Source organism: Pogona vitticeps, chromosome 10, assembly GCF_051106095.1.
Source record: "Pogona vitticeps strain Pit_001003342236 chromosome 10, PviZW2.1, whole genome shotgun sequence".
NCBI classification, from domain to species: Eukaryota; Metazoa; Chordata; class Lepidosauria; order Squamata; family Agamidae; genus Pogona; species Pogona vitticeps.
In genome coordinates this window covers 23,557,545-23,571,523 of record NC_135792.1, presented here as the reverse complement: position 1 = coordinate 23,571,523, position 13,979 = coordinate 23,557,545, and the positions used below count along the sequence as shown (strand labels likewise).

The following is a 13,979-nucleotide window of genomic DNA, read 5'->3' as shown; positions in this document are numbered from 1 at the left end:
TGTTCTCAAGGTTGTTCTTCCTGATATTTCACCAGTCTCTACAGCCAGCATCTTCAGAGGACAAGAGCTAGAATTCTGTCTGCGTTCTGGTCCTCTTCCATTTTTTTCTGTCTGTGTTTACCAGAACACAGACAGAATTCTAGCTCCTGTCCTCTGAAGATGCCGGCCGCAGAGACTGGTGGAAGGTTAGGAAGGAAAACCTCCAGAACATGGCCAAACAACCCATAAAACCCACAACAAGCATCAGATCCAGGGTGTGAAAGCTTTCGAGAATACATAGCAAAAGACTCTTCATTGCTACTGGTATTATGAGACCTGAAAACGTATGAAGTGCTAGTGCCCTCTGGCGTTTACAAGCTGATTTGTTTAGTTTATTTCTTTTTACTAAAAGCACAAATAAGTGTAACATAATCTGTAACAATCTGTCTCAACACATAAGTCATTTAAATTAGTGGTTTCCAACCTTGGGTAACCCAGGTGTTCTTGAACTGCAATTCCCAGAAGTCTTCACCACCAGCTGTCCTGGCCGAGGTTTTTGGCAATTGCAGTCTAAGAATACCTCATTTACCCAAGCTGGGGAAACACTGATTTAGATGTTCATATTTTGGTTCAAAATAGAGGCATGCGTATCTGTGGTTTTGGACTACAGTGGCCGGAACTTCCCAGGCAGCATGGCCAGTGGGGACTCATGGGAGTTGTAGTCTACAGGCAGAGATAGACCTATCTTTGGTTCGAAACCAGGAGAGCCAGTGATTGAGTGCTGGACCCCTGAATCCACTGTAAGCTGCACCAATCCTATTTAAAAAATGGAGGATGACCGAACACTCACAATATGTTTTCTGGGGGTAAAAAAAATCCTAGAGGGTTGAGCATAAAATAAACATCAAAGCAAATTGCACCTTGTTTAAAGAGGAACCTGATGATATTGTGGGCAGGCTGGACAGAGAACTCTGAATTTTACAGTATTGGAAAATAACTTCTACAAGCTAGGAGAAGAAGGAGGAGGAGGAGGAGGAGGAGGAGGAGGAGGAGGAGGAGGAGGAGGAGGAGGACATCAACAACAACATTAACAATAATAATAGGGAAAGAACCCAAAAAGTCTCTTTTTCTTGATTTCCCCTTGTTATTGATTCTGAGTGATATACTGTCGCTTATATCCCAAGGGGCTCTTTCCCCTCCAGTTCCTGATACCTGATCAAAATTAAATGGAGATACTACTGGGAACCACATAACTATCTCTCCTCTGATGTAATTCCCATGGTTTAACTTAAATCCTATGGAAAAGCAAGCAGTGATTCTGATCTATCTCTGGCTTTCGCTTCCTTGCCCCTTGAAAAGATCAATCCTGTAAACGATTTGAAACAGACCTGTGAAAAGTTTCCGAGGGTTTCTAAAGTTTAAGGGGCTTGGCTACTTTTCTCAGTGAGCCACACTAAAACAAAAGAGGCTTAACCCAACAATGGGTTTAAGGTGGCGCCAATTGCATGTTGGCTTTCAGGGCCGGGGCAACTAGCTGGGGACGTCAATCCCCAGGGTATTGTGAACCCCCTCCTCCTTTCAATCACTCTGCTCTGCCCTTTATGGCTGCTCTCTGTGGTGCAGAACCTGTTCTGGAGACAGGGTCTCTTGCTTCAGATAGCTCCTCTCGAGCGCAGAAGGAAACCTGGAACCAGGAGTTAACAGCTTCAGGGCATGGTCGGGGGTTCTGGGAGTTGTAGTCCCACAACACCTCAGTTGCCCAAGGCTGGGAATCACTGCTCCTAGTGCATAGAGAAGAAGCTGTTGTTGCTGTTTTGGTTTGTTGTTGTTTTAAAGCGTGGGAAGAAGACGTTCTGTCCGAGATAGTTGGCCACCGGAGCAGGAAAAGATATGTCAAAACTTACCTATCAGCCAGGCCATTTTGAGATCCGAGACAAAGCCACTCTTTCTGCCTTTATTTATTGGCCTGTCTCCCAAAACTGGAACTCAAAGCAGTGTACAAAAGAGTTCAAAAACCAAGGGAAAGGTAACAGAGAATCTAATTACAAAATACAAAGAGCTCTCCTTAAGCCTGGCAGTAAGAAAGGTGCCCACAGCAAATTAAATAAAAAAATTTGCTGCTTTTTTTATAGGGACCACCCAAAATTTGCTGCCTGAATCAGCCACATTATTCTGCTATAGGTGTGGGCAGGGGGGGGGCACAGAATTCCCTCCCTTTTATTTGGTGCCTTGATACCCAGTGTGGTGTAGTGATGGACTAAGACTCAGGAAGTCTGGGTTTGAATCCCCACTCAGCCGCGGAAACTCACTGGGGGAATGGAACTAGTAAGGTGAAGGCAAAGGTCCCCCTTGACATTTTGTCCAGTCGTGTCCGTCTCTAGGGGGTGGTGCTCATCCCCGTTTCTAAACCATAGAGCCAGCATTTGTCCGAAGACAGTTTCCATGGTCACGTGGCCAGCGTGATTAGACACGGAATGCCGTGACCTTCCCACCAAGGTGGTCCCTATTTATCGACTTGCATTTTTACATGCTTTCGAACAGCTAGATTCGCAGAAGCTGGGACAAGCGAGGGGAGCTCACTCCGTCGCGTGGATTCGATCTTACGATGGCTGGTCTTCTGACCTTGCAGCACAGAGGCTTCTGCAATTTAACCCGCAGCGCCACCGTGTCCCTTAGAACTAGTAAAGCCAGTCCTTAAATATCTCACTTACCTTGAAATCCCTTTTAGGACCGCTATAAGTGGGTTCTGACTTGATGGCATGTAAGACAGAGAATTTGTGCCTTGAAAATTTCAGCTCTGGAAGATAAGGGACCTTTAATAGCTGCCGCTTCCCCATGCTGGTGTGGTTGTCACAGAAAACATCAAATATTTTATCTTCCAGAAATTGTTTGTGGTCTTCATTGTTCCCAAGCAGATCAGAGACACCAAGAAGGGGAGGATTTATCCTTGGTTTGCTGAGGTGCCCCTAATCTCAGCCAAGATTGTGGAACAGCGTCTCAGTGATGGAATTGTACAAACCCTATGAATGTTTGCTTTGAAATAAAGCCTTCAAGGTTCTACAACCGCTTGCCTTTCTCCGTTTATGGCTAGTATTGCAATCCTAGATGGCAAAAGTTTTAAAAGAGGACAAAGGCGACACCCGAGTGAATCCTGATTCATTCACTAGTTAACAGCCATCACTCCTCACTGAACAGCAGCCTCGGGTCACGAAGCTTTTGATAACCAAGGACTATGGTGGCTTTCCATCATGTCCTGTCACCCCAAGGAGTGTCGTTCATCAAAACGGGAATACATTGGAATGATCTGAAGACCTTCTCCAGATCCTTCTTCTGGAAGGAAAAAAAATTGATTTGTATGAACCAAGGATGGGAACTTGAGTTGTGGGACTTACTGTCAAGTCGGACTTAAGTCACCAACATCCCTGGCATGACCGGAAGGATCACTCAACTGGAAAATAAAATGGGTCTCAGCAAACACAAGAACTTCTTAAGCACAAACCAGGCCATGCCAACTTCCCCCGTCTGGATGTCTCCCCCCCTTTTTTTTTCTGGGAGAGAGGCGTATTTACAAATCATTGCATAGCAAATACACAAGAAAGGAGAGGGGATGGTCATTCTTTTATTGTTTCAAGCAGGCTAGAGGCCTCCAAAGACTTTTTTTAAAAAAGCAACTGTTCCCATTTCTGGATTTGATGAATGAAAGAGTTGGAGCCAACTATAGTCATACTAGCGATGACAAACCTCGACAGCATTTTAAAAAGCAGAGACATCACCTTTCCGACAAAGGTCCGCATAGTCAAAGCTATGGTTTTTCCAGTAGTGATGTATGGAAATGAGAGCTGGACCATAAGGAAGGCTGACTGCCAAAGGATTTATGCTTTTGAACTGTGGTGCTGGAGGAGACTCTTGAGAGTCCCCTGGACTGCAAGGAGAACAGACCTATCAATTCTGAAGGAAATAAACTCTGAGTGCTCGCTGGAATGTCAGATCCTGAAGCTGAGGCTCCAATACTTTGGTCAGCTCATGAGAAGAGAAGACTCCCTGGAGAAGACCCTGATGTTGGGAAAGTGCGAGGGCAAGAGGAGAAGGGGACGACAGAGGATGAGATGGCTGAACAGTGTCATCGAAGTGACCAACATGAATTTGACCCCACTCTGGGAGGCAGTGGAAGATAGGAGGGCCTGCCGTGCTTTGGTCCATGGGGTCATGAAGAGTTGGACATGACTAAACAACAACATATACTAGGTTTAGTGATGGAGCTGTTAATCATGAGAAGGAAATCCCATACTAAGAGTCATTTCTCTAATACAGATACATCCAGAACCTTTTCTGCACCTGGCTGTGTTTGCTTTGCTTCCATTTTGTTTCTTGGTCTTTCCTTTTTGATTACAAATTAGATCAGGTTTATCTTGGAACCCAATGGTCCATTTCATGCCTAACTAAGGGCTTGTCCAGACAGCTCATTTTTTCCTCTAAAAGTAGCCTATTAGCTTTCGATGGTTTTGGTATGTTTCCTGCCATGCAAATGACACAATCTGATGCAATCTATGCCTTTCCTGAAGTGCTTTTTCCTTAAGTGCCTTAAGTGCTTTTTTGGTCTACCGGAGAGCTTGGTTTATTTTGTTTCAGGGTTTGTTCCAGGGGCAGAGATTATGAGTATGGAATTTCCTATAGAGATTTCATTTCTGTATCAGAGCCTCTGGACCAGATGTTTTTAATTAGCATATTACTTTAGCATTTTTACCAAAGAAATTATGAAGCTCCAGCAGGGAAATTGATTTTTAACCAGGATTTCAAGGATAGTCTACCAAAAAAGAGTGGTTTTCAAAGACATGACTCTTTCCACTGACTCATTGAGATAAAGGAGATGCTTATCACGAGAGGCAAGATTTACGCATGGGAAAGTTACCAAAATATGTTCATAAACAATGAAGGCTGAAATTGCTTTCAGGATATATGTAGCCACGTTATCCTCTGAGGTTTCCTTAATGGTCCTGATTTTAAATACTTTTTTTAAAAAAACAAAGGAAGTGTTTTCAATGTGTTCCAGAAGCTGATGTGTGGGGGCAGGATATTATTTCACAAATGCTTTCCATTTTTATTATGGGATAAACAGCAGATTTATCTCTGCTTATGAAAGAAAAATAAAATAAAAAAAACTGAAACTGTCTTGGACAGAAGCTTAAGACAGGTTTACTTACTGGCAGTTTCCTGACAGACCTCTCAGCCTCTCTCACTCTCGTTCATCCATTATTTCAACAAAATGTTGTGAGAGTAATCCCTAGTGTTTCAGTGTGGCTCTGGTGGAAAATGCACCGGCCAGTCTCCTATTTGGCACATAGGCGCAATCCCATAACCATTCCCTGCTCTGGGGAATGGGGAATGCTCTGGGTCTCACTGTGGTGTGGCCATTCACACAACCCATCTTGCAAGCAGGGTGTGATCCAGTGTGCATGATCATACAATGCACATGGATGCTAGTGGGGGACTTGAATGTTGGAGTGAGCTCAAGCAGCTACTGGGAGCTGCTCCAGACTCTTAAGTCATTCACATTATTGAACTCAGTGGGACCTGCACTTCTTCTTCTTCTTCTTCTTCTTCTTCTTTATTATTATTACTTTTTAAAATAAACCACAAAACAACAAAAATCACACGACTAGACAATACAAGACAAATGTAGAACACAAAGTAACAATTCACAGGGAAACAGTAACAGTTAAACATAACATTCATAGTAAATCCGTCAGGGAGAAAACGACAAAATACAAACAATATATTTTGGTACCTAGAAGATTAGCTGCTATATTTTAAGGTGAGCTTTCATGGACATGTTCATTTCTTCAGGCTCATCCATGAAAGTTCACCTTAAAATATATCAGCTCATCCTTAAGGTGCCACGTTTCAGCATCCTGGCGAGAGACAGCTGAAGGAGGCGGGGGTCAAAGGGAATCAAAGAGAAGAACCGGGAAGTCAGGGGGGGTCACCGCCTGTCTTGGAAAACGAGAAGGTGTGGGAGGATGGCAGACGCTGTCTACCTTTGCCAGGTTTATGGAGTAGTGACAGAAGCCAGGCACTGGAAGACTCCAGCCATGGGGCTTCAACAAGGCTACGCTAGGCTGGATGACGGCCACAGCTCTGGAGAGGCAAGTGAGGGAAGAGACAAGCTGCTGAGACTGAGTTCTTGGGCTTGTTTATGCAAGTCTTCTCTAAAACAGTGGTCCCCAACCTTGGGCCTCCAGATGTTCTTGGACTACAACTCCCAGAAGCCTTCACCACCACCTCTGCTGGCCAGGATTTTTGGGAGCTGAAGCCCAAGAACATCTGGAGGCCTAAGGTTGGGGACCCCTGCTCTAAAAGGGGAGAAGGTCTTCCTGCCTGCCTTCCAGAATGAAGAGAGAAGTGCATTTCCGGATCTTTTGAAGCAGCCGAAATCTGCACCCTAAGGCCTCTGATGGCTTCACAGGAAAGCTGGCCCTGTGTAGCCCAAGAACGCCAGGATTGCCATGGTACTAAATTTGTGGGGGTGGGGATGTGGGGGGGGGGTGAGGTGCATCATCTTCTGGGCAGTTCCAGACCAGACTTTTACCGCACCCCACCTCAGGGACTTTATCAGCATGGCCTTCCCCAGATGTCTTCTGCACTGGGAATCTCCTCCTACGTGTTTTCATTGCTCCCATTAGGGGAGCAAAGCACAGAAGAATCCCATCTGTTTGCGTGGGTTACAAATCCTTGATCTGGAAGCATCTTTCCCGTCCCATAACAGCTCGCCCGAATGTTTTGGAAACCTCCTCCCCCCTCCCAAACCAAGAGAAGTAAGCCCTTTTGAAGACAGTGGGACTCTGTTCTGACTCAACAGCATCACACCGTTTTGTGTTTTTTTTGGTGCGGCTGTTCCACCAGATGGGGCTGGTGGTGTCCAGGGGCGGTCCCCCTATTACGGACTTCCCGCCCCATCATTCTTAGCCAGAGTTGAGTACAGTTACTTTGGGGGACGACCAAGTCCCGGAGCACTTCGGCGGCCCATGCTGGCTTGAAAAGATTCCGGGAGCCGGATTTCCACCCCCCCCCACAGCCTCCCTCCTTTCCATTCCGTTGCTGGGAGTGGCCACGCCAGCTGGTGGATCTGGGGAGTTGTAGTTTTGCAAAGGGGACCTGCTTGGACATGGCATCCTGTGGGTGGACGTGGCATCTGGAGGATGCTGACAGCCGTCCCTCCACCCCCCCACCCCCCCACACACACCCCTAAAAAGACGTTGCCAATGCCTGGCCCCACCCGGTGGGCAGAAGGGGGAAGCGCCAGAGAAGACCCACATACTTTGGCACACGTTATGTGCTGTTGCTCTTCTCTTGCAACTGCACGAGAGTATTTTATTACACCTTTGATGTACGTGCTTTACTCTCTCAAGACCTTGTCCCCAAGCCACTAGAAGACAAAAAACCCGCCCCCCAAAAGCCCAAGTTGAGGGGGCGCCGTTTTTCCTGTGCCAATTCATCCAGTCAACGCGCGGCAGCTCAGAAGGCGCCCCCCTCCAAGGGCGCTGTTGCCGGCGCTCTGGCTTTCTGTACATGCTCAGGGGCGCTCTTGCGAAGGCGCGAGAGGGAGTGGTGCCGGGACTTAGCGGGGGGGGATCCCTCTCCTCTCCTTGGAGGGGTGGGATCCTTCCCTCCGCCCCCCCCCGAGGCGCACTGGCTCCCTGGGGGAGGGTGTCCCCCCCTTGCTCTCCCGCCCCTGCCGTCGGCATTCCCCGCGTCTCTCTTTTCGGCCGGGGCTTCGGGCGGACCCGCGGGGGGGGGGCGCGAAATGGGCGGTGTCGAGGAGCCCGGTTTCCTGGGAGGAAGTGACCCAAGCCCGCTGGAATGCCAGCCTGGCTCGGCGGCGGCGGCGGCGCTCGCTCCGTCCTGCCGCGCCGGGGAAGCGCGACCAGCCGCGCCACCAGCCGCACCACCAGCAGCAGCCGGAGCCGGAGCCGGAGCCGGGGCGCTCCCTCGACGGCGGCCCTCGGCCATGCCGCACTTCACCGTCGTGCCCGTGGAGGACCGGCCCCGGCCCGACTACGACAGCTTGGAGGGGCTCAGCTGGGTGGACTACAGCCAGCCCGGGGGCGCAGAGGGGGCGTACCGCGCCGCCCGCCAGCCCGACCCCTACGACACCGTCAGCTCCGACGGTGAGTGCCGCGAGGAGGAGGAGGAGGAGGAGGAGGAGGAGGACGCCGATCTCCCGCGGTCGGTCTTGCTCACCCACTCCCTTCCTCCCACCCTGCCTCTCTCCCTTCCTTCCTTCCTCCCACCCTGCCGGTCTCGCTCTCTGTGTCTTCCTCCCTTCCTCCCATCCTGGCTGGCTGGCTCTTCTCCAGACAAAGGCGTCGCTTTCTCTTGTCTCCCAAGTCCGTTACTCCGGGTTGAGACTTGGGCAGGGTGGGGGGGGGGGGAGAAGGAGGGAGAAGGAGGCAGCTGCCCAAGCATGTGCAGAGTTCGTTCTCGGGGGCAGGGGGGGTGCAGAGCTTGCAGCCCACTGGCCCTCCAGATCTCCTCGTGAGGAGGGGTGGGGAAGAGAGTTTGCAGGCCCACAACGTCTGGAGGGCCGCTCCTTCACCACCTCACCCCACCCCAGAGAGGAGGGAGGCCGTCTTGGTTTTGAAGTGCTCGCAGGCCCGGAGGGGAAGCAGGTCGGTTGAGCGTGTGCAGAGTTCAAAGGGTGAGGCTTCTTTCCAAAAGGAGAAGAAAGGTGGGGGACGAACTGTTTGTAAGAGAGCCAGCCAGGGAAGCGATCCTGCAGGGTGACTCAAGGGCCCAGGGGGATTTGGGGCCGGGAAAAAGACATGGGGCTGAGCATGTGCAGAGTTCTTGTTGATGGGGCAGGGCCGAGGAGTGTCAGGAGGAGTGTCAGCGTGCAGCGTGATTTATACCGGGTCGTTCTGATGCTTGGTTAGCAATCAACACATCAATATTTGTACTGATAGTAGGACATAAATTTTGCACAGCACCAGAGGTAGGAGAAGTTGCATTTCTGGAAGTTCTGGGTGATTTCGGAAGTCATACAAGAGAAAACTCAAAATATTTCCAGTTAGAATGAATGCATTTTGTTGCAGGAAGCAAACCCACCCATTCCGATTTTCTCCCCTGTCACTGGCCCAGAAGCCTCATCATCAGAGGCGCCAAACCCTGGTAGGGACCCCAGGAAAGGAAGGGAGCCGAGCCAGGCACCTCCCTCCTAAGTGATACGTAGAGTCAAACAAAGTGGATAACAATTGCAACAGTGAACGAAAACATCCCAGTTCCAGCTCGAGTGAAAACAAATGAATCATCACACAAAGGAGGTGAAAAACTGACTCTCAGAGGAGATAGAAAAAAGTTGTCATCAGCAAAGACCGTGCAAAATCAAAGTGTGATTTTGGCCACGCTGGTTCGGAGTTTGTAATTAGTGACGTCACTTCCCCACATTCTGAAGAAAATGTGCTGTGTGTGGTGTTGTAAGGCCGGTTGCAAGAAGAATGTCTTGGTTTGATGAGGGTGTGCGTGGGGGTGTATGCACCCAAGCTGGCTCTTTTTCCAGGAGGCACCATGGAGAATCAAACTCCCAACCTCTGGCTCCTTAGCCAGAATGACTCACCCACTGAGCTATCCAGCCAGCTTGGTTTGGTACCAAAAAGCTAGTTTAAAAAGTGCCAGCCAAAGGCGCTCTCGGGAGATACAAAACACAACAGAGCAAAAGTCTTATCCTATCCTTAAGACCGCCCCCCCCAGAGAACATTCCATCAGTGGACCACCGTCAAAAGGGCTTTCTGCCTCTTCACCACCTCCTTTCCCTCAGGTTGAAAGCCTTCAGAGATTCAGCGATCTCTGCCCACTCCCATTGTAAAGAATTTAGGGAATTCAGCACCATGGGGTATATCACTGGTTCTTAACCTTGGGTTACTTAGGAGTTTTGAACTGCAACTCCCAGAAGCCTTCACCACCAGCTATCCTGACTGGGGTTTCTGGGAGTTGCAGTTCAAAAGCATCCGAGTAACAAAGGTTAAGAACCACTTGGGTATATGATAAGGGCTACCAATGCAGCCTGTTTGAACCACAGGCAATCAAAACTCTTGACCTACAATACTAACTAACTAACTAACTAACTAACTAACTAACTAACTAACTAACTAACTAACTAACTAACTAACTAACTAACTAACTAACTAACTAACTAACTAACTAATTAACTAACTAACTAACTTCTTTCTTTCTCTCTCTCTTAGCTCAAAACAGTAAGTATACAAATATTTAAAAAGAATCTTTTATATTAAAATAGGATGGAACAGAGGGTCCCCTTGAGAGGAGCCAGGGCCTAGGGCCCAGAGGATATGAGTTCAAGTCCTTGCTTGGCCAAGAAGACTCACCAAGGGGTGGCACTGATGAATAACAGTTATGCACCCTTAAGTTGTTTACAATAGATGGTTCCCCTTGGCAGGCTTTCATAGGGGACTCTGAAGTGACATACCCTTCCCTTCTTTTGCCATCATCCTTGGGCTGTGCTGTTTTCCCAGGACTACACAATCTGCCTCTTCTCCCAGGAGGTACAGCAGTGGGGAATTGAATCCCTGGCCCCCGGCTCTGTAGCCAGGCATTAAAAACTGGCCCTTCTAGATCTTACATATTTTGGAAACCTTACTAGAAACAAGTTGGAGTTGACTTGAAGGCACATAACCTGCACACGTAACCAGTCATAAAAGTGCTCCCATGGATACACCCTGCCCAGGAATCTGGAATCAGCATTGTTGTACCTCCGGGACATCAGGAGAAGATGAGACTTGAATGAAAGAGACAATAACGCTAGGAAAATTGGAAAGCAGCAGGAAAAAAAGAGGAAGCTTGAACTTCGGTGGTGGGTTGCTTCCAAAAAGAAAGCCCGGACTTTGAGTTCGCAAGAGCTGATCGGACAATTTGAAGGTCTCTCATTCGTAGGGTCAACAGAAGTCAGAAATGACTTAACAGCATATCGGAAATAACAACCGAAACAACTTCTTCTGTAACACAAAAATCACCTTCTGCTTCCCTTCTATCCTCGTGTCTTCCCAGGGTTCTTTTTAAGCAACCCAGTTTGGAAGAGAAGGGTCCTTTTTAATTATTGTTGCCATTGGGCTGCTCTAAGCTCTTATCTAGCGCTCCGCTGCCTAACTCTTTATTTTGCATTGGTTGTTGTGGGTTTTTCAGGCTCTTTGGCCGTGTTCTGAAGGTGGTTCTTCCTAACGTTTCACCAGTCTCTGTGGCCATGGGCACCTTCAAAGGACAGACACTGACTGCCATGATGAGTTGATGTCAAGGGAAAAATAAAGTGGAAACAGTGATCAGCTTGTGCTTTCCATTGAAGGTGAAAGGTGGTGTAACAACAGGACTAGAAACATCATCTAATTACTGCAAAACGGGCAAGACCCTGCTGGAATGATGACACACCCAGAGGCGTTCTTTTAATTATGGTGGAGAGTGAGCAATACCTTCGGAAGCTTTTGATATGGTGATTTTGGTTTTCTTTTCATTTAGATTGTAATCCTGTAGCTGCAGGGATGTTTGGATGATATGGGCCTTTTATTGCCCCACCAGCTTGAATCCAGAGAAGGATTCAGGAGTTGATCAGGGTATTTAGAAGGGATGTGAAGAAATAGTGCTAAATTTCTCCAACGCTTAGAGAAGGGCTGAGATAGTTCATTAACCCAATGAGATTTTCTGCCTCCAGCGCAAGAGTGAGACGCGGAATACAAGAAGATGAGGTTTCCATCATCTTGTCTTTGCATATATTTAGTGATTTCTTTTCCTTTGTGAAAGTCTGCACATGTGCATATATACACCTAGACGAAACACAAAAAGACAAGCTGATGGATGGAAAACAACCCATCGGGTGTGTTTAGTTTGCAAAAGGCCATGCAGGAAGGAGGAGATGCAGCCATTAGGAGATGGTTTGGGATGCAGATGGATTTTGCCAGTCACACATAGATTTCCGGAATGCAAGAACTATAATTGATACCAGCAGAAGATATATTGCATTTTCCTGGAGGAGGAGAGGGGGAAATCAATTTCTGATTCTCTCGGAAGTGCAGGCAGCTTTGTCCGATTTCTCCAGAAGCTGTGGCCTGTGAAACATCAGTTCTCTTTCAGAGATTCCCAAACTGGAATGGATGTTGACTTATAAAGCCCTTTACAGTTTAGGACTTTGCTACCTGTCAGAGCACCTTTTCCCCCGGATCATTCTCCCGTCCCACCTGCAATCTTTGATGCTGTGGATGGCCGCTCCGAGAGAAGCCAAGAAATTGTCAGCTAGAAACCAGGCCTTCTCTGTGGTGGCTTCCCCACTCTGGAACTCCCTCCCTGTGGAGGTGCGATGGCCCCCCAGCCCTCCTCTGATTTGAGAAACCTGGTGTTTAACCCAGACTTTTATAATCCTCACCCCCTTTGCAATACTGATATTTTGGAGCAGTATTGATATTTTGTAGCAATATTGATTTTGTAGCAGTATTGATATGTTGTAGCAATATTGATTTTGTAGCAGTATTGATATGTTGTAGCAATATTGATTTTGTAGCAGTATTGATATTTTGTAGCAATATTGATTTTGTAGCAGCACTGATATTTTGTAACAATATTGATTTTATAGCAGTATTAATATTTTGTAGCAATGTTGATTTTGTAGCAATATTGATTTTGTAGGAAGTTTACATCGGCCCTGTGCTCACCATTCTGAGTCCTGGCCTATTTTCTAGACCACTGGTTCTTATCCTTGGGTTACTCTGGAGTTTTGGACTGCAACTCCCAGAAGCCTTCACCACCAACTGTGCTGGCTGGGGTTTCTGGGAGTTGCAGTTCAAAAACATCCGAGTAACAAAGGTTAAGAACCTAGGTTCTAGACTGCAGGGTTTATGAGAGTTTTTTTAGTTTTTATAGTTATTATCTTAATTCTGCTCTTTCTCATATATTTATGTTATTTTCTGGGCAGCTGCCCAGCATAGTGTCTCATCCCCTAGATTGGGCAGGATATAAGTTTAAATAAATGAATAAATTTTGAGGAGAGCCTGCAGGAAAGAGGAGCAGAATTCTCCCCCTGACCTATTGATTTAAATGCTGAGGTACCCTATAGATATTCTCACTCTTAATCCAAGTGCTTTCTCTTTAAGCCACATAGGTGCGGGATTTTTTTATTTCTTATTTTTTTAAAAGATGGATAAACTTTCTAATCTCAAGCTGCTGTTTGCTTTTGCTTTTTCTGGCGGTCCACTTTCTTTGCCGTCCTTTGACCTGTAAAGTCGGAGGGCAACGTGTGCTTTGTGTATGTGGGTGTTAGATAACTGGCTGTAAAAATCAGTGTTTAACTTGAGATGTTCTCATGGGGTGGTGTGCAGCGTGTGGGAGGATATTGCAGATGGACAAACACTTTAGGCATCAGATTTGCAAGCGGGCAGGCCTTGAGGCGAGGCTAGAGCCCCCCCCATCCTCACTCAACGCCCCCAACCCACCTTTGTCTCTACACGTACAGATGAGCGATGCACCCGATGTCCCGGGGGGGGGGGATGCTGTGTACAGCTGCATCACACCAGACCCCAAGATCTGGTGTAGAAGGGACAGCCTCACTGACCTCCAGGCCTCAGCCGGGGTGCGCAAAGCCAAGCCCCAGGTGGCGTGCTCTTCCCTATGCCATGTTTTAGCATATATATTTATTGTGCTTGGTGCATTTAGGAAAACGGTTTGAGGTAGAAGTGTGTAGTCCTCTAACCTAAACCTCAGCCCTAGTTGACATGGGATGAAGGTGCAAAGATCAGCGTAGATCCCCCCACTTCCCCCATATTCCCCCTGTGGGGCTGGGCACGTGGGCAGCTTCCACTGATGGGCCAGAGCGGATCCATGGGTCATTTCCCTCCGTTGCTCCAGATCTCAGATTAGGGTATGTTCTGCAGTAGACCTCAAGTGGTAGACTCCAGAAGCCCAGGTGTCAGTCCGGGTCCCCGTGTGCTACAAAGCAACCTGGGTAGCTT

General features: G+C 47.7%; 1 protein-coding gene across 1 annotated transcript in view; it reads left to right on the top strand.

The window, feature by feature from the left end:
- Nucleotides 1-7,877: 7,877 nt before the first annotated feature.
- SLC12A4 (solute carrier family 12 member 4) overlaps nucleotides 7,878-13,979 on the top strand; it is a 54,711-nt gene continuing 48,609 nt past the window's right edge. The window contains exon 1 of the mRNA XM_020805749.3: nucleotides 7,878-8,144. Within this exon, the coding sequence (XP_020661408.2) occupies nucleotides 7,985-8,144 (160 nt within the window). The 5' untranslated portion in view covers nucleotides 7,878-7,984. The remainder of the gene's footprint in view (nucleotides 8,145-13,979) is intronic.